The sequence below is a fragment of the Ptychodera flava genome, chromosome 9, assembly GCF_041260155.1.
Source record: "Ptychodera flava strain L36383 chromosome 9, AS_Pfla_20210202, whole genome shotgun sequence".
Lineage (NCBI taxonomy): Eukaryota > Metazoa > Hemichordata > Enteropneusta > Ptychoderidae > Ptychodera > Ptychodera flava.
In genome coordinates, this window is record NC_091936.1 from 39,617,207 (window position 1) to 39,637,044 (window position 19,838).

The following is a 19,838-nucleotide window of genomic DNA, read 5'->3' on the forward strand; positions in this document are numbered from 1 at the left end:
AATTTTTTTCTTGATTTGAAATGTACCCTGTGATTTGAAATGTACCCTACACAATATGTACACAGGATGATGTCATAATATGCCAGGTGTAGATATATTAGTTGTGATATTTCAATAGTAGCCTGCATGTTGACTTCAAAGAGTTTTCAAGATATTCATGATGAGATAAATTCAAGTTTATGTCATTCATCTCATCTATTGTGAGATTTGAGTCATGCTTATTGTCAACATACTGAAGATCCAAGCACTGATGCCGGCCTGGCATTGATAATAGTAAAACAGCAGACTCAACGCCAAGATTCACACGGAGGCAATGGCGAGCCTTTGATGTGGTACCTAATGGCTTCATATAATTGAAAAAATCTGTGTAGTCAAAATGGACTGGAATTCATGAACTTCAACTTTGTGAGATCATAAGGGTACCAAACATCACAGCAAAGCCAATTTTCCAGTGACAGAGACCAGATCAATTTTTTAATGTAACAGCCCTCAGTCAGGAAAAAGTCTATTTTCATCTAGAGCCTATCAAATGAAATTCTGCAGACAAATAAATACATCCCGACACGATTTGGCTTCAGATGCTTAAAAAGTTATTGTTTTCAAGTTGCCACATTGGCTGCACGCTTTATTTTGCTTCACAATTTCAGAGATAGTTAAGTTACTGGAAGGTGGTTCAAGAGAGGAAGAATATCCCAGTGAGTATACTGTAGAAGACACATTCGGAAAGTATGGTGATCAGTACGTAACCAGCTTAGGATGTTTCAGCATGCCAAAGGGAGGCTCCGGCAAAGATATTATGGTATGGAAATATGTGGATGGTGATTATCTGATCCAAGCTGATGCCTGGAATAAAGACCAGTGAATTTCCCGTCATGCATGCAGCCAATTCAAGGTCGTCTTCACGCAACCCTGTGATTGATTTTTCTGTGTCTCTGGAATCGCCTGAAAGGCAAATCTGTATTTATTTAAATCATGCTTGTATCGACAATACTGATTTTAAAAATTGTCAATAAAGAGAAATTATTAAGAATGATCTTGATGACGTACCATACCTGGGGCATTGGGTAACAACTAGGTTTTCACAGTGTCTGTAAAAATGATTTCATGCACATTATATATCACTTTTTCAGCGCCTGTATTATAAGGCAATGTTGTTCTCAGTTACTGTACCGCCTTGAAGGGTCAGTGGCTGTAACTTCTGATGATTTTTAACAATTTTTGTGTCATAAATCAACTGCCGTGCGATTGCAAGTTCTTGTTCACTCCCCAAGTATTTGAAACACTTACTATTTAGCATGTTAACTTATCGTCTAAAGCTGTAGAATGTTTTCTTACTATTTTTGTTTGAATTCTCAGTGACCTAAATACGCCTAATGACGCCTAAGTGAGTCTTTAAAGTCTCTGGCGGACCTTGACCATGACATTTTCAATATGGCGTATTTCTAAAGGTAAAACATATATGATTACAGAAGCAAAAGTAGCGTTTTAGGTAATAGGGATTTAATGCCAGATATTACTTTTAGGTCTAGGACTCGTCTTTTACCTTATTAGCTGCTATCGATTATTTGGTCAGGGCGGATAGCCCCCCGCCGCGTTGGTGATTGGTAGAAAAAATTAACAGATAAGGACTGTTTTCTTTGAAATATTATACAGAGATAGCGAGGGTAAAGTAGAAGGCACATCAACGACACAGGTAAGGCTTGTAAAATAACAAAGTTTAAAACTTGACAATTTCATTTATTGATCATAACTCCTAGACGAACATATTGCCATCAAAACCAATGGGCGGCCTTATGGGGACCGAATGAGTAGTTGTAGACCCATAGCTGTGGTGGTTTCAGACATGATAACCCCTGTGATGGAGGGGTTAAAGGGACAAGTCGGCCATTTTTATGAATTTTGTTTGATACGAGACGCTAATATTGTTTGACATGTTGAAAGATGCTGAATGGGTTACCATGCATATATTCAACCCCGGTTTTAGTCACGATAAATGAATCAAACCATCGCGAAAATGAATAAGTGGTCATGACCATATGCCTACTGCGTTCAACTTTCCGACAAAGCCTGTATATGAGCAGTTTCTACTGATATAATTGTTGTCTTGACTTGCTTTATGTTTGCCAACAGTAATATCACATATCGTACACAATCCATTTGTTGACAAGGCTTATCATATTTCAAAATGCTCCACGTCGACGAATGACATACTTTCTTTATTGAACAGAAATAATGAATTGTTAACAGCAGTTAAGTGGTATTCTCGCGAGTCAGAACTTTATTGCCACTCCTTGACACTCCTGAAAAATTGTTGCAACGCCCCCACTCCTACCCCGTTATCGCAAAAACGACTGTACGGGGTTACAGCTCATTATAGGTGTGGCGAGGCATTGCTGTGTTGTTGGCTCCCTAACTTCGTAGGGGTTCATTGTACTGAATGACTGGCACATGGATATTTTGAGGTCTAGTTCATATGTAACATCTCACTTAATCTATCTCAAATTATATTACCATGCCCTGTTCATCGCGTTTTGATGGGTCGAGCTGAACCACGTGACTGCCCACAAATACACAGTAATGGTTTGTTTTCATGCCCGTGAATATGAATAATATCGTAAACATACAAACTTTACAGCTGAAACGAAAATTGCGATTTGTACAAAATTCATAATCAACCATAAAATAAAATGGAGCATTTGTCGACCAAGTTTAGACGCTTTTTTTCAAAAAGATTCTCCGGATTTGCAAATTTTGGCAGCGCGCGCACTACTCACTGTCAGGTTCTGGGGCCCCGTTGTCGTTCGCTCGGGAAATTTTCGTAAATTTTGACGGTTTTTCGGTGTTCGTTGAAAATATAATGAGAATGACAGACTCCACGCTGACCATTAACGTTTATTTATGGGCGTAGGCGAGAGGAAAGCCAAATTAAAGGGCTCAGCAAGCCTCGCCCATTAATTTTTGGCTTTCCTCTCGCCCTTGCCCATAAATAAACGTTAATTGTCAGCGCGTCGTTCTTTATTTCTATAGTAATTAGAGCCACATATCACGTTTTTCCTCCACATTATTCAGGTTTAAGAAGTCTTTATTTCCTCTGAACATGGCGAAGAATCAGGATTTGAAAGAAGTTTTTAAAATAAAAGTGCAAAAATGGACATCTCTGTTGGACACAGAAGATTTTATTGGCCTTGCAAAGATGTACAGCACTGATGCAAAATTTATGTGCCCTGGACAGAAAACAATTACAGGGAGAAAGGGTAATCGTCTTGCAAAAAATTCATGTAAATCCTCCAAGTTTTTGATCTCATTGATGATCATAATATTCCCCAGTCAAGAAAAAGCTTACTTTCCTCTAGATTCCATTAAGGTAGAATGCACATCGGGGACAGATATTCAAACTCTCAAACTTTTACAATTCTTTTCTGATCTATCATTTGTTGGGGCTCATTTTAAAACTCATGACGTAAGAAGAATTTTTATCCTCTTGGATTTTCAAAAATCGTAAAATTGTATTTCTCTCTATAGCGTTATCACAGGGAGGGTGGCCAGTTTGAATTTTAAATATCGGTAAATTTAAGGTAATTTGTTTCTCTAGTACTGAACTTTGCACTATGACCCGTGATTTTTATTCTTGATTTGGTAAGAGTCTGATCAGAATGGTTGAAGGTTTCACTGAGGAAAGTCTCAGCAGATGTTTCAGTCTTACACTTTCGAGGCGCATACTATCTTAAATAAGTATTTGACGGTAATTAGACCGAACAAAAAAAAAAACTGCTGTTCCGATAACCCGACCTACCCCGGGCCTATTTTCACCTGCCGACCCTAAACTTTTTTAAAGCTACGTAAACACGGAAGTAAAGAAAGAAAAAAACACGTCAAAACACGCGTTCGTTACTGGCATTTTTAACCGAGGATGTCTTTTATGTTTATATTCCATTTATATGTATGATACATTTCTATGGAAATTAGGCCAGTGTTTGACCGCCCGAACCCCTGAAAAATGCGTATATAAAAATAAAAATATTTTTGAAAAAATCAATTCCTGCCGACCTACCTACCCTATTTTTGAAAACCATGTTATCGGAACAAGACAAATTTATTTTTTTTTGCCTAAATAGCGCTTCCCAACCCACATTTATGTTAAACCCATCATCCAACAGGCGAATGCCTTTTACAATATGAGGAACCAGACACTGTTGCTCTTTACCGTATAAAGCAATTGGGAGTAAAGCGCCTTGCTCATAGGCACAACATCATGATGCTAGAGTCTCATACTCGCCATCCCCGACAGGCGAGTTGGTACTCTAACTACAGCTTCACAGTGCCTCCAAAAGTTAGTCTTCAGAACTCAGAAGCTGATAATTTTACACATGCATTCTCCACGTGACATGTGATATATCACTTTACATTTTCAGATATAATCAACTTACTGGAAAGTGGCTCACGAAACTTGTCTACCACCGAGTATCACATTGAGGAGATACGTGGAAAGTACGGCGACGAGTATGTTACCGTCGCAGGAAGTTTCACCCTGCTGAATGGTGAAACGGGCAAAGATGTGGTGTTGCATAGATTTATAGATGGTGATTATGTGATCCAAATCGATATTTGGAATAAAGACTAATGTCTTTTCCGTAGTCCATCACTTCAAATTCGAAGCGGTGCACTCAATCCTACAAGTTGTTCCACAAGTTGTTTCCAGCTCATTCTGGATTTGAAGCGCCAGTAAAATTTTAAAAATAAAATTTTATTAGTTGAAATCTTTGTCAACGATACAATGTTTTTGGCTCGACATGAGAGTTAAATTATAAATAATTTTATTATATTAACAGGGCTAGGAACATCGAGCAACATTAAGTTTGAACATGACCATGAAATAATGTAACGCAGTTTCGAGGGATCATTTTCATCAACATTGGCCACTGTTATTTCTACCCTAACCGTGCATTGGCAGTATTGAAACACGGCTCGAAAATCTTCGGTTAGATCTTCAACCAGTGAAAGTCACCCCACGTGTTTTACCAAAAGATCGTTGACAATTTACCTCCCTGCAAATAAAAGCCCATCACAAAATACAATGTTATGTTGAAGTAGTCTATTGAATTACTTCCGGATAGCCAAAGTCATTATTAGATTTTCACACCTTTTTCGATTTAAAATCCTCTACAATCAATTGAATTAGGTACCTACACACATGAACTTTACAAATAGCATGTCTTCACGTACAGATATACACTTTGTCGGCAGAACGAAACAGCAGCCCATTTATTTGTCCTCTGTTGAAAGGACAAATAAATGGGCTGTTACGATCTAGTTACCATCTAGAGCCACCTACATGGTCATTATAGAGAGTCGATCATGAAAGAAAAAAAATCACAACAGACATGGTTGAGCAAAACAACCATTCAGTAAGTCAACACTTTATTTAAACCCCATGTTCATAATTCTGTAAATTCAAAGTAAGAGGCACTTTCTTTCATGGCTTGAAGTCTTACTGTCGGCAATATGATTAGATTGAAAGATCCGTCGTTCGAGGGCGCTCTCTACGCTCCCCCCTCTTACGTGGAGCGTAGAGAGCGTCCTGGAGCGACGCGGATCTTCCAGTCTACAATATGAATAAATAGAAATTGAAAATATTGTTTTTGTGCCACAATTGTAATGTTAAAGCTTAACAAGGTTAATTCTCACTCAATGTAAAGAGTGGCCTCCACTGTGATAAAAAAGTTATTAGACGAATTATTTGCGCTTTCTCTTTTCTCTTGTTTTCTGTACCTTTGTTTTTCTAAGTATGTGTTGCAATAAATCGGCGGAAAAAACATACCTTGTAATAAGGAACCGATTGAGTGTTTCCGACGAACGGAAGACGCTTCGCCTGATCCTGATGAACGTGTTGAATCTGTAAATGCTCTGTCATGTTTCCATCAAAGTGTAACAAAGCATTCTACGAATTATATGATTCAACGTGAAAGAAAATTTAAATAACGCGGTTTGTTGGTCTGAACTCACAGAGTGCATGGTCTTGTTTGAAAGAAAGTGAAATACGAGAGAAAGTGTTCTGTAATGAAATACAATTTGCTCTTTGTTGTTATTTTACTATAATCAGGGGTATCTTGGTCTCGGCATGTTTCTTGTTGCTATTGTTTTTTGGCTTTTAACACGTTGGACTATGATATTGGCAACTACTTGGGTGTCTTTGTCGTTTTTTAGCACTGGTTTTGTGAATTCTTCTTCTTCTCGGTAACTGTGTCATTGTCCCGCGATAATTTTACTCTAGGTTTTATATTGAAAAACTCTATATAACAAATACAAACAGCACAGCACAGGCCATGTAGACAACAAACAAACAAACTGTCGCACTTAAATGTTGTGATCACGAGTTCTCTTTACATTGTGCGTAAAAATAAACAAAAACAGCACACTTGTACCAACAAATTTTGCTGTAACTCTTTCCAACTCGTTCGTGTCATGCTGTGGTCGATCATATTACTTGACGATGTAATGTGGTTAGGGGATATATATTCCTCAGTAGCTATAGCAAAATGCCACATTTTACTCTCAAAAAGACATCAACATTTCGCACTTTTGAACTTTCGTTTACGTGGAGGGGGTCTTGATCTAAAGGAAGGAATTTCGTTTCTTGAACTTATGTGACAATCTGAGACGGTCCCTTAGAAGAACAATATATGGACTGCTGGTTTACTCGCTCCAGGGTCTAAGTTTTAATCACTAAGGAGGCAATGGCGGGCCTTTGATGTGGTACCTAATGGCTTCATATAATTGAAAAAATCTGTGTAGTCAAAATGGACTGGAATTCATGAACTTCAACTTTGTGAGATCATAGGGTACCATACATCACAGCAAAGCCAATTCTCCAGTGACAGAGACCAGACCAATTTTTTAATGTACCAGCACTCGGTCAGGAAAAATTTATTTTCATCTAGAGCCTATCAAATTATTGCAGACAAAACACACACACATCCATGTGTGGGCAAGAGTGGGCAACTTGTTTAATGAAATACTCAGTGTTGGCAAAGTGAAGGACTTGCTGCCCTTCAAATACAAGTCTAAACAATAAAATTACAATGCTGTATGTAAAGTTACAAGGAAACAAGTTACCAAAACAGAGGGAAAGGGTGGGTGGGTCGTGAGGAAAACGTGCGACATTGAAGAGATCGCTCAAAATGAGGCTGGCGATCGAGCATGCGCAAACGTCACAGCCGACGATAGCTAGTAAACTGTCCCGAGACTTCTAGTCTGGATGTACAAACACTAAATAACTTTAAAATAAATTCTAAGAGACATTAGTGAAACAACACACACACACATCCATGTGTGGGCAAGAGTGGGCAACTTGTTTAATGAAATACTCAGTGTTGGCAAAGTGAAGGACTTGCTGCCCAAGACACCCAACACATGGAATATGTAAGAAACAAGTTGCTCTGGAGAAACTTGAGTAAATGAACTATCTAAAAATTACTTTAAAGTGAAAACCTTTACAACTAAGTAACAGAACAAACGCTATGCACCAACGTGTTGAAACAATACTATTTCAGTAATCTTTTGCTGGGAAGGGTCGAAATGGAGTGAAAAAATGAATGTTGGTACTGACAATCATACGTCTTGCAAATGTTGACAAAAGTTGACGTGGGGTTCTGATGTAGCGTTTATAGCAATCGCTCGACCAACGGCCCATAACCTTTATCTCCCAGTCTGGAACACCTGCAGCTGCAGCTGATGTGGCACCGCCACTGCGGAGACTATGTCCGCTATATGAATTAGGGTCCAGTCCTATCTGGCTAAGGAGCTTTTTCGGGTGTGTTACTAGGATGTTGCGTGTTAGAGGGGTACCGCTTGGAAGGAGGAAGAGAGGTGCATCCCTGGGTGCATGAGCGTTGGTACGTGAAGTGTATAGGCGTGAAAGCAAATTGACAGCACATATTTTATGGCCTGAACAGCCTACGACTACATCAACGCCCTTCCTAAAAGGGTCGCACTTAGATTGTTTTAAATGTATCACTGCAATTGAGGTAGGATTTTCAAGGCTTGGAAAGGTAACATCTGAAATGGTTAGGTGCATTGTGGGATCAAAGGGTAATTGACGCACGACAAGTTCGCCCAAACGGAATAACCATAAAATGCCGTAGCCAGTGCAGTCCACATTACTAGGTCATGCATGTTTTGTAGGTCAAGGAAATGTTCTAGTTTGAGTAGAATGTCAAAGGTCAGTGCAAGTTTTTGAGCAGATCCTGGTCCTTGCTGACGCTGAACTGACCGTAGTGCCAGTTTGATGCGTGGACGGTCTTCCAGTGGGTCGGGCACACCCTCCTGAATATGTAAGGAACGAACGGAGTACAAGTAGGTGACAATAGTGCTGTGTTTGAGCCGTTTCTCTTCAAGCAGATATGCAACAAACATGAGTAGCGTTTCTTCTGTTGCTGGCAGTGGGGAAAGGCCAAGCCTTTCACAAAACTCGATGTACGATTTCTGGCCAGTGCTGTATGTCCGATTGGTGTTCTTAGAGTACGCCTGACCAACCAAATGGCAAGCTCGGCTCCACCAGTGATCGGCTCCTGCAAGAGGTAGCAGTACCATTAATGTTAGTTATTTATATCGTGACAATGCGTCTGCACGAATGTTTTTTGCTCCTTCAACATGGATAGCATTCATGATAAAGTTGTATTCAGCGCATACATAGAAGAGAGTTCGTAGCAGTGCCGCACAACATTCACTGCGTGATGTGCCAGCTTGTATCATGGACACAACTGATGAGTTGTCACAGTGAAATAATATGCAACGCCCTGAGAGGTGCTGGCCCAGGTCTCTGCTGCTCGTACGATAGCATACAGTTCCCTCCAGTTAATAGAGTACAGTTTTGGACTGTAATCAACAATTTTGTCCACAAAGCGGCCCTGGAGTGTATTGTCATAATATACAGCCCCGTATCCAATGTCTGACGCATCTGTATATAGATGTATGTCAACATTACTGGTCCAGAAGCTATCGTAGAACATGCTAACCCCATTCCACGTGGGCAAATAATCGAGCCACCATTGAATGTCAAGTTTAAAGCTGCGAGTCAGCCTAACTCTATGGTGAAGTTGTCGAAGTCGTTTTGAGGTATCAATGAGCCGTCTGAGAAATACACGGCCTGGGCGGCACACACGAGTGATAAATGTCAGTTTTCCTATGAGAGAAAGTATTTGTCTTTTAGTAGCATATTTGTAGTTCTGCCATAGGTGCAGTTCGTTCAGTGTTTCATTAACTCTGTGTGCAGAGATGCGGGCTTCCATTCGAATAGTGTCTAATGTTATTCCTAGGAATTCCATGCATGTTGAAGGTTTCGTCACTTTTTGTGGATTCACAGGGAAGCCTAAGTCACTACACGCTGATAGCATTCCCTGCAGATTTTGTTCACATTTGTTGGTGTTTGCCGGTCCTGCTGTAAAATAGTCATCAAGGTAATGGTCAGCGGGGTTAACATTGTATTGTGTCGTCATGATGAACTGAAGGCAATCTGCAAATTCGGTAAATATCGCGGGGCTGCTCCGGAGACCAAAGGGCAATACTTTACTATAGAAATAACATGTCTTGAGTTCACCGTTGATCTCAATGTCCCATGAGCAACCGAGAAGTTCCCAGTCTTCTGGCCTGACAGGGATTTGATAGAAAGCGTCCTCGAGGTCAACCTTTGCAATGAGGGACCCCTTGCCATTACGTTTAATGTGCTCGATAGCCGTGTCTATTGACATATATGTACATGAATAGTCCTCTTTTGAAATGTGGTCATTTACTGAGAGATGCGGTGGCCAGGAAAGATCATGAATTATGCGATATTTTTCTGAGTTTTTCTTTGGACGAGCGCCAAGGGGTGAACTGATAAACGAATTCGTCGGTGGTGTTGTAAATGGTCCAGCCTTATATCCTTTCTTAACTTCATCGAGTAGTTTCTGTGTTACAATGGGTTTTATGTCCAGGGCACTCTTCCAATTGTAAGACAGCAAGGGGGTTTGCGGCCTCTGTCCGTTGTATCCGATAGGCACCCCTTGCTGAATCCACGTCATGATCTTCCTGGCATGTTCTTGATTTGGGTGTTTACTGAGAGCCTGTTGCCAGGCTTGATGGTTGAACCTGCATGCAAGTTTTACAGTGGATGAGTGGAGAGGGTCCGCCACAGCGTTTACACTTATGTTCACGTTTGCATCTGGGGAATTTGCACTCGTCAGTTTGGTATAACAAACATACCGAAGTCTTCTTCTTTTCTCTCGGCGTCTCTTTCTCCGAAGTCTGGGATAGGTCCTCACGAAAAGGGCACTCCTTTGCCAAATGGTCAGTAGCCTTACAGCGGTAACACTCTTTACGAGTACCCTTAACAGCAGAGGGGTCCATGAAGGTAGTCAGATACAGATCATGGTCGATCATATGATAGCTGAACGTTTTTTGCTCGGCTAATTTGTGCCTAAATTTTACGTCGTAGGCGTAGACAGCTGACCAGGCAAACTTTGCATCACAGTTATGTATCAAGTTCCTGTATCGTAGCAATTGTGGTGCCAGGTTTGTATCTCTCCCGAGAAGAATACTCTCCATTACTGTGAAGGCGCTTAACCATTGGCTGTGAGAAGTTATATGAATTTTCTTTCGTTTTGGCTGAAAAGTTATTTCCGTTCCATCAAGAGTAGCCTCCATTTTATCCATGGTAGCGAGGTGATAGCTGTTTATAGGGTGGAGCTCGCTAAGGTCAACGTACTCACCTGCCAAGACTTTCTTTCTAGTGGCGGCAGGAACGCCATCGTGTAGCAGTTTGGGTTGGGCGCTGGTGTGACCGAATTCTGTTTGACTTGATCGTAGAGTTTCTTGGGGGCGTCGTACTGCATCATGTCCGCCAGTGTTTTGGCGCGCATTTCCAGAATCACTGGTGTTGCAATTAGAGTGGAACGAAAGAGTTGTCTCCACTTGCCTGGACAATCTTCCAATAACCTCCTCCAGTCTGTCAAGTCGATTTTCTATGGAACGTTCACTGGTTCGATCATTGCCACTGCTTTTTAGTGTCGGTGAAGCGTAGGAGTCGATAACCGTAGTTGGACCAGATAACTTTGATGGGCTGCTTTCAGCGTCACAGCTTTCCGAGAAAACTACGTTCCTATTTGCCAGTGGGGACGTCACACCAAGGTTAACTTGCCTGCCGTGTGTGCTGGAATCCTGTTCATCACAACCGGAACAGGTATGAGCGGATAGTTCGTCTCTGGGTCGGAGATTATAGGCCATTTTCACAGCCTCGTGAGGAAAACGTGCGACATTGAAGAGATCGCTCAAAATGAGGCTGGCGATCGAGCATGCGCAAACGTCACAGCCGACGATAGCTAGTAAACTGTCCCGAGACTTCTAGTCTGGATGTACAAACACTAAATAACTTTAAAATAAATTCTAAAGAGACATTATGCAGACAAAACAATACATCCCGACACGATTTGGCTTCAGATGCTCAAAAAGTAATTGTTTTCAAGTTGCCACATTGGCTGCATGCTTTATTTTGCTTCACAATTTCAGAGATAGTTAAGTTACTGGAAGGTGGCTCACGAGAGGAAGAATATCCCAGTGAGTATACTGTAGAAGACACATTCGGAAAGTATGGTGATCAGTACGTAACCAGCTTAGGATGTTTCAACATGCCAAAGGGAGGCTCCGGCAAAGATATTATAGTATGGAAATATGTGGATGGTGATTATCTGATCCAAGCTGATGCCTGGAATAAAGACCAGTGAATTTCCCGTCATGCACACAGCCAATTCAAGGTCGTCTTCGTGTCTCTAGAATTACTTGAAAGGCACATATATGATTACAGAAGCAAAAGTAGCGTTTTAGGTAATAGGAATTTCATGCCAGAAATTACTTTTAGGTCTAGGACTCGTCTTTTACCTTATTAGCTGCTATCGATTATTTGGTCAGGGCGGATAGCCCCCCGCCGCGTTGGTGATTGGTAGAAAAAATTAACAGATAAGGACTGTTTTCTTTGAAATATTATACAGAGATAGCGAGGGTAAAGTAGAAGGCACATCAACGACACAGGTAAGGCTTATAAAATAACAAAGTTTAAAACTTGACAATTTATTTATTGATCATAACTCCTAGACGAACATATTGCCATCAAAACCAATGGGCGGCCTTGTAGGGACCGAATGGGTAGCTGTAGACCCATAGCTGTGGTGGTTTCAGACAGGATAACCCCTGTGATGGAGGGGTTAAAGGGACAAGTCGGCCATTTTTATGAATTTTGTTTGATACGAGACGCTAATATTGTTTGACATGTTGAAAGATACTGAATGAATGGGTGACCATGCATATATTCGACTCCGGTTTTAGTCACGATAAATGAAACCATCGCGAGGATGAATAAATGGCCATGACCTTATGCCTAGTGCATTAAACTCATCTACAAAGCCTGTACATGCGCAGTGTCTACTGTTATTGTTGAAATTAAGTCTTGACTTGCTTTATATTTGCCAACAGTAACATCACATATTGTACTCCATCCATTTGTTGACAAGGCTTTAGGTCTAGGACTCGTCTTTTACCTTATTAGCTGCTATCGATTATAGGTGCTTTATATTTGCCAACAGTAACATCACATATTGTACTCCATCCATTTGTTGACAAGGCTTTAGGTCTAGGACTCGTCTTTTACCTTATTAGCTGCTATCGATTATAGCCCCCCCCCCCGCCGCGTTGGTGATTGGTAGAAAAAATTAACAGATAAGGACTGTTTTCTTTGAAATATTATACAGAGATAGCGAGGGTAAAGTAGAAGGCACATCAACGACACAGGTAAGGCTTGTAAAATAACAAAGTTTAAAACTTGACAATTTCATTTATTGATCATAACTCCTAGACGAACATATTGCCATCAAAACCGATGGGCGGCCTTGTAGGGGCCGAATGGGTAGCTGTAGACCCATAGCTGTGGTGGTTTCAGACAGGATAACCCCTGTGATGGAGGGGTTAAAGGGACAAGTCGGCCATTTTTATGAATTTTGTTTGATACGAGACGCTATATTGTTTGACATGTTGATACTGAATGAATGGGTGACCATGCAAATATTCGACCTCGGTTTTAGTCACGATAAATGAAACCATCGCGAGGATGAATAAATGGCCATGACCGTATGCCTAGTGCATTCAACTTATCTACAAAGCCTGTACATGCGCAGTGTCTACTGTTATTGTTGAATTTAAGTCTTGACTTGCTTTATATTTGCCAACAGTAATATTATATATTGTACTCCATCCATTTGTTGACAGGGCTTATCATATTTCAAAATGCTCCACGGAGACGAATGACATACTTTCTTTATTGAACAGAAATAATGAATTGTTAACAGAAGTTAAGTGGTATTCTCGCGAGTCAGAACTTTATTGCCACTCCTTGACACTCCTGAAAAAATTGTTGCAACGCCCCCACCCCCACCCCGTTATCGCAAAAACGACTGTACGGGGTTACAGCTCATTATAGGTGTGGTGAGACATTGCTGTGTTGGCGCCCGAACTTCGTGGGCGTTCATGGTACTGAATGACTAGCACATGGATATTTTGAGGTCTGTATAGTTCATACATCACATCTCACTAAATCTATCTCAAAGTAATTAGAGTCATATCACGTTTTTTCTCCAAATTATTCAGGTTTAAGAAGTCTTTATTTCCTCTGACCATGGCGAAGAATCAGGATTTGAAAGAAGTTTTGAAAATAAAAGGGCAAGAATGGACAACTCTGTTAGACACAGAAGATTTTATTGGCCTTGCAAAGATGTACAGCACTGATGCAAAATTTATGTGCCCTGGACAGAAAACGATTACAGGGAGAAAGGGTAATCGTCTTGCAAAAAATTCATGTAAATCCTCCGAGTTTTTGATCTCATTGATGATCATAACATTCCTCAGTCAAGAAAAAGTTTACTTTCCTCTAGAGTCTGTTACGGTAGAATGCACATCGGGGACATATATTCAAACTCTCAAACTTTTGCAATTCTTTTCTGATCTATCATTTGTTGGGGCTCATTTTAAAACTCATGATGTAAGAAGAATTTTTATCGTCTTAGCATCACGATGCTAGATTCTCATACTCGCCATCCCCAAAGGGCGAGTTGGTACTCTCCAACTACAGCTACACGGTATCTCCAAAAGTTAGTCTTCAGAACTCATAAGCTGATAATTTTACACATGCATTCAGCACGTGACATGTGACATGTTACTTTACATTTTCAGATATAATCAACTTACTGGAAAGTGGCTCACGAAAGGAAGACTATGCCACCGAGTATCACATTGAAGAGATACTTGGGAAGTACGGCGACGAGTATGTTACCGTCTCAGGACGTTTCACTTTGCTTAATGGTGAAACGGGCAAAGATGTGGTGTTGTATAGATTTATAGATGGTGATTATGTGATCCAAATCGATATTTGGAATAAAGACTAATGTCTTTTCCGTAGTCCATCACTTCAAATTCGAGGTGGTGCACTCAATCCTACAAGTTGTTCCACAAGTTGTTTCCAGCTCATTCTCGATTTGAAGCGCCAGTAAAATTTTATTAGTTGAAATCTTTGTCAACGATAAAATGTTTTTGGCTCGACATGAAAGTGAAATTATAAATAATTTTATTATATTAACAGGGCTAGGAACATCGAGCAACATTAAGTTTGAACATGACCATGAAATAATGTAACGCAGTTTCGAGGGATCATTTCATCAACATTATTGGCCACTGTTATTTCTACCCTAACCGTGCATTGGCAGTATTGAAACACGGCTCGAAAATCTTCGGTTAGATCTTCAACCAGTGAAAGTCATCTCACGTGTTTTACCAAAAGATCGTTGACAATTTACCTCCCAGCAAATAAAAGCCAATCACAAATTACGATGTTATGTTGAAGTAGTCTATTGAATTGCTTCCGGATATTCAAAAGTCATTATTAGATTTTAACGCCTTTTTCGATTTAAAATCCTCCACGATCAATTGAATTACGTACGTACATAAACTTTACAAGTAGCATGTCTTCACGTACAGATATACGCTGTGTCGGCAGTACGAAACAGCAGCCCATTTATTTGTCCTCCGTTGAAAGGACAAATAAATGGGCTGTTACGATCTAGTTACGATCTAGAGCCGCCTACATGGTCATTAGAGAGTCGATCATGAAAGAAAAAAAAATCACAACAGACATGGTTGAGTAGAACAAACTTTCTTTCATGCTTTAAAGCCGCACTTTTCAATCCCAGGTTCTCGCATTAGTGGAGTTCTCCTCCCAGTCAAACACATGGCCAGTACAATGTTTGATTTCTATTACATTAATTACACAAACTGATTTCAATCTTTTGTCACCTTTTGCTAATCCTGCAAATAGAGCTTATATAACCGTTTGATTGACGAACGGTTCAAATTGCCAAAGGTCATTTATTCCCAAGCACCACACTCGAATTTCCTTAAAAAACGTCTTTCCGTCACGTTAGAATTTGAATATAACCACAGGGTTCAATCGGCAGCAGCTTCGTGCTGACCGCTTGGCAGTCTGTCAGCCTTTTTGCGGTCCGAAAAAACTAAACAGTGGCATTTTCTGGAGCGTGTGCCCTCATGTTGCCTGTTTGGTGTCCACTTACACGATGAACGCCGCCATAGGTTGGCGCCCTTTTAAAGGGAAGGTCCGCCTTTAAGTCTTACTGTCGGCAATATGATTAGACTGAAAGATCCGTTGTTCGAGGGCGCCCTCTACGCCCCCCTCTTACGGGGAGCGTAGAGAGCGTCCTTGAACGACGGATCTTTTAGTCTACAATACGAATAAATTGAAATTGAAAATACTGTTTTTGTGCAACAATTGTAATGTTAAAGCTTAACAAGGTTAATTCTCACTCAATGTAAAGAGTGGCCTCCACTGTGATAAAATAAGTTATTTGACGAATTATTTGCGCTTTCTCTTTTCTCTTGTTTTCTGTACCTTTGTTCGTAATACAATAAAATCGACGAAAAAACATACCTTGTAATAAGGAACCGATTGAGTGTTTCGACGAACTGAAGACGCTTCGCCTGATCCTGATGAACGTGTTGAATCTGTAAATGCTCTGTCATGTTTCCATCAAAGTGTGACAAAGCATTCTACAAACGATATGAAATATCTAAAGTGGCAGCTATGAGTTACACGTCTGATAGTTTCTTACTCTAATCACGGGCATTCTGTTGTTCTTAAATGATGGTGTATAAGCGTGTAAACATGATTTCGTATTTTAGTTTCCGTTTGCCGATGGAGAACTTACATCGTGATTTAAAAAAAAATAAAAGCCTAAAAAAATGAGGTATTATTAATACAAAAGAAACAGTCGCATTCTGCTTGTTCACCTAACTGATTATTCTTTCTCACGCCCGGTCTCTCTGCACCGCGGCATGCACGGCAGAGTTCTTACCAGCGCGTATTTACCGCAATCATGAAGCGCGTAGAATGACGATGGTACGTTGCTATGACTGCCGTGTACATGAGCGCGGTGGCTGGAATGGAACGTGCACGCGACGACAGCTATGCACGCGAGCGCCTTTGAACTGTCGTCTGCTGTCCTGGCCTCAGAAATGTATATATACACAAGGGTATGCTCATATGAACATGGAACCTGACGATGTGCGTTACAAAAAAGGGGGGACAGGGGGGACAGATATTATTACCCTCTGAAAAGTCCGCAAAAGGTAAACGAATTTTTTATTTTTGAAATGTAACTCATTGACGATAGAATGTAAAATATAGAATGAAAACAAAGAAAAAAATGTGAAAATGTAACCCTTGACCTGCCAGGCTTGTTCACGTTCCGTTCGACCAAAACAGACTTAGTAAAAAGAAATGCACATTTGAAATAATCTTTCGGGTTCTATCGAAAGGCTTTCACTAAAACAGAAAAAAATTAAATGTTCTTCTTTAGAATATTATATTGGAAGGTTTTTACTACGAAGAGAAATAAAAAATATGTCCTTTCTTCTGCGCATGACGAAACCACAGAACGGCATTTGCTATATTAGCGTATTTTGCGACGTTCGAACATCCAAAGTCGCTACCGGATAACGGCAATTTGTAACGCACATAGTCAGGATTAGCGATGCATTTATTCTCGGTCATATTTCGAATATCTACTACATGCCTATCATTTTCATAACTTGATGTGTGCTACGATGCCATTTCAAATTTCATACGTCGTTTTCGCGACGGAATTCGACTCGTTTCATCGGTAAATAATATCGTCGAGAAATGATTTGCATACCCTTGTATATCTATATCATTGTGTGAAACGACACAGTGCAGGTTGCACTCTAGTCTGGCAGAGACCCTGCGATTCGCGTTCTTCCTTGTTGGAACACGCGCGCACCCTTCAGAGACGCGACGCGAATCCCAGGGTCTGGACGTTCTTGCAAGCGACCGGTCGGATTTCTGCCTGATCCGGGTACTTTATAGAACTCCACAAATCCGTTAATCAAACAAAAAATGACAAGTACCATAGCCAAATAAAATTAAAAATGAAAAATAAAAACATACAGCATATATAGGTCTACTAGCTGCCAGTATATATTCTCTCCGCCCAGTTAGATAGGTTTTTCTTTTGATTGCACTGCCTTATGAATATTCATATACTTGCAAGAACGGACAGTCGCTGTGTCTGGCAGCGCGTGCTCACAGCTGCACAGCGTAGCCTGCGAATGCAGGCCCATCGTCAGCATCGTGGGCGCGCACAAAACAAGGCACAGCGACTGTGGAGAGTCTATGTCAACTTGTCGCGCGCGTATACCTATAGTACGCGTATAGATATGCGTGCGTCGTTCCGCCGCGACGTTTAGCATCGAAAGAATACGGTCGATGTGGTCGGTCGCCTGTGACGTTCCCGTAGACACGTCCGACCTTGATCTGGTTTTGTAGCTAAGTAGGCATTTCAATCTGAACGGCATTCTGTTATAAATTTCTTACACAGTTATCATCAAAGTTCGTATTTACATATAAGCAGCTTTAATAGTTTATTCAGACTATCAATTCAGAACAACAGAGTGCCCGTGCTCTAATCGCATTAATTCAACATGAAAGAAACGATTTAAATCACGCGGTTTGTTGGTCTGAACTCACAGAGTGCATGGCCTTGTTTGAAAAAAGTGAAATACGAGAGAAAGTGTTCTGTAATGAAATACAATTTGCTCTTTGTTGTTATCTTACTATAATCAGGGGTATCTTGGTCTCGGCATGTTTCTTGTTGCTATTGTTTTTTGTATTTTAACACGTTGGACTATGATATTGGCAACAAAATTTTATACTACCAACCTTGGGTGTCTTTGTCGTTTCTTAGCACTGGTTTTGTAAATTCTTCTTCTTCTCGTTCACTGTGCCATTGTCCCGCGATAATTTCACTCCAGGTTTTATATTGAACATCTCGATATAACAAACACAAACAGCACAGCACAGGCCATGTAGACAACAAAAAAAGTACCGGTAAACAAATCAGTCAAATCCTTAGGGACCGTCTCAGATTGTCGCATAAGTTCAAAAAGCGAAATTCGCTCGTTTATGGGGGGAGGGGTTTTTACCTCCATTTAATTAGTGAACTTCACTTTCGCACTTATATGTTGTGATCACGAGTTCTCTTTACATTGTGCGTAAAAATAAACAAAAACAGCACACTTGTACCAACAAATTTTTCTGTAACTCTTTCCAACTCGTTCGTGTCATGCTATGGTCGATTATATTACTTGACGATGCAATTTGGTTAGGGGATATAATATTCTTCAGTAGCTATAGCAAAATGCTACATTGTATTCTCAGGTAGATACCAACATTTCGCACTTTTGTATTTTCGTTTATTGGGAGGGGGAGGGGGTTTTGATATAAACGAAGGAATTTCATTTCTTGGACTTATGCGACAATCTGAGACGGTCCCTCAGAAGAAAAATAGATGGACTGCTGGGTTTAATCACTAACAGTTGTAGTGCTTTTGTTACAGATTGAGACCTTGATGATTTTCATTTGTCTTCATAAGTAATTCGGCTGTTGAAAAGGATGCTTCTGCTTTCCTTCCAACTTTCTTGCATTTTGAAGCAGATGCTGTTTGCCGATAGTTCCATGTAAATTTTGGGTTGCTGTACATTTCTTTCCTAATTCAGTTTGTTCATGTCATGTGAAGAAAAGAATGTTAAAAGAGGATGGCAAAGATCGGCATTTCAGCGCGCTTATGTGTGTGAACAAAGGGAAGTGAAGAAGTGAGAAGCGAAGTGAAAAAAGATGCCAGAATTCACACAGTTGAAAAAAAATAATTCAAGGAGGTGAAGCAGGGAGGAAAAAATTATGCTCCATTGTCAATCTTCAAAGTCCCCCCTCCTAATGTCAAATGGTCCATCCGTAAGTTCAATATTTGATGTTATAGATCATGTTCCCTGACATATTCCTACCGCTGGCTTCGCGTTCACTAGATATGAGGCAGTGCGCCATAGCAATGAGCTCACTTTCTTTTTATGAAAACAAGAGAACACCCACAGCAGTTTGGCCAGTGAGGGCGCACTGTATTATTACTCCTGTATAGTAAAATCTTTTTGACTTGGACGATTTTGATCTCGTTATCATGGGTGAGTAATCTGTTGAGACATGAGTCTATTCTTTATTTCGTCATAGACCCTCAAGGGTCTATGATTTAATTAAGGTGTTTAGTGAATGCGAGTATTTTTCACCTAGAAATGAAAGAATGAAATTGTAAACATAATGAAATAAAAGTAAGAGAACGAAATAAAACTGCCATCATGATTATAAAATGAAATAAAATATGAACACAATGAAATAAAATCGCAAA

At 40.3% G+C, this 19,838-nt stretch overlaps 1 protein-coding gene and 2 long non-coding RNA genes across 5 annotated transcripts in view; 2 read left to right on the top strand and 1 right to left on the bottom strand.

Moving 5' to 3' along the window:
* Positions 1-1,033, top strand: part of LOC139140952 (uncharacterized) — a 29,391-nt gene extending 28,358 nt beyond the window's left edge. For both annotated transcript variants that reach the window (XM_070710468.1, XM_070710467.1), the window contains exon 3: positions 648-1,033. In XM_070710468.1, coding sequence (XP_070566569.1) covers positions 648-862 — 215 coding nt within the window. In that variant the 3' untranslated portion in view covers positions 863-1,033. The remainder of the gene's footprint in view (positions 1-647) is intronic.
* Positions 1-19,838, bottom strand: part of LOC139140954 (uncharacterized) — a 156,927-nt gene that overhangs the window by 63,232 nt on the left and 73,857 nt on the right. The window lies entirely within an intron of this gene.
* On the top strand, positions 11,802-18,321 carry LOC139140955 (uncharacterized). 2 transcript variants are annotated; one of them, XR_011554110.1, is made up of 5 exons: positions 12,476-12,816; positions 13,669-13,853; positions 14,251-15,275; positions 15,661-16,187; positions 18,054-18,321. It is a non-coding gene; the product is annotated as an uncharacterized lncRNA (long non-coding RNA). The 2 variants fall into 2 exon arrangements; XR_011554109.1 differs by lacking the exons at positions 15,661-16,187; positions 18,054-18,321 and adding an exon at positions 11,802-12,060 and having other exon boundaries at positions 12,777-12,816; positions 14,251-14,901.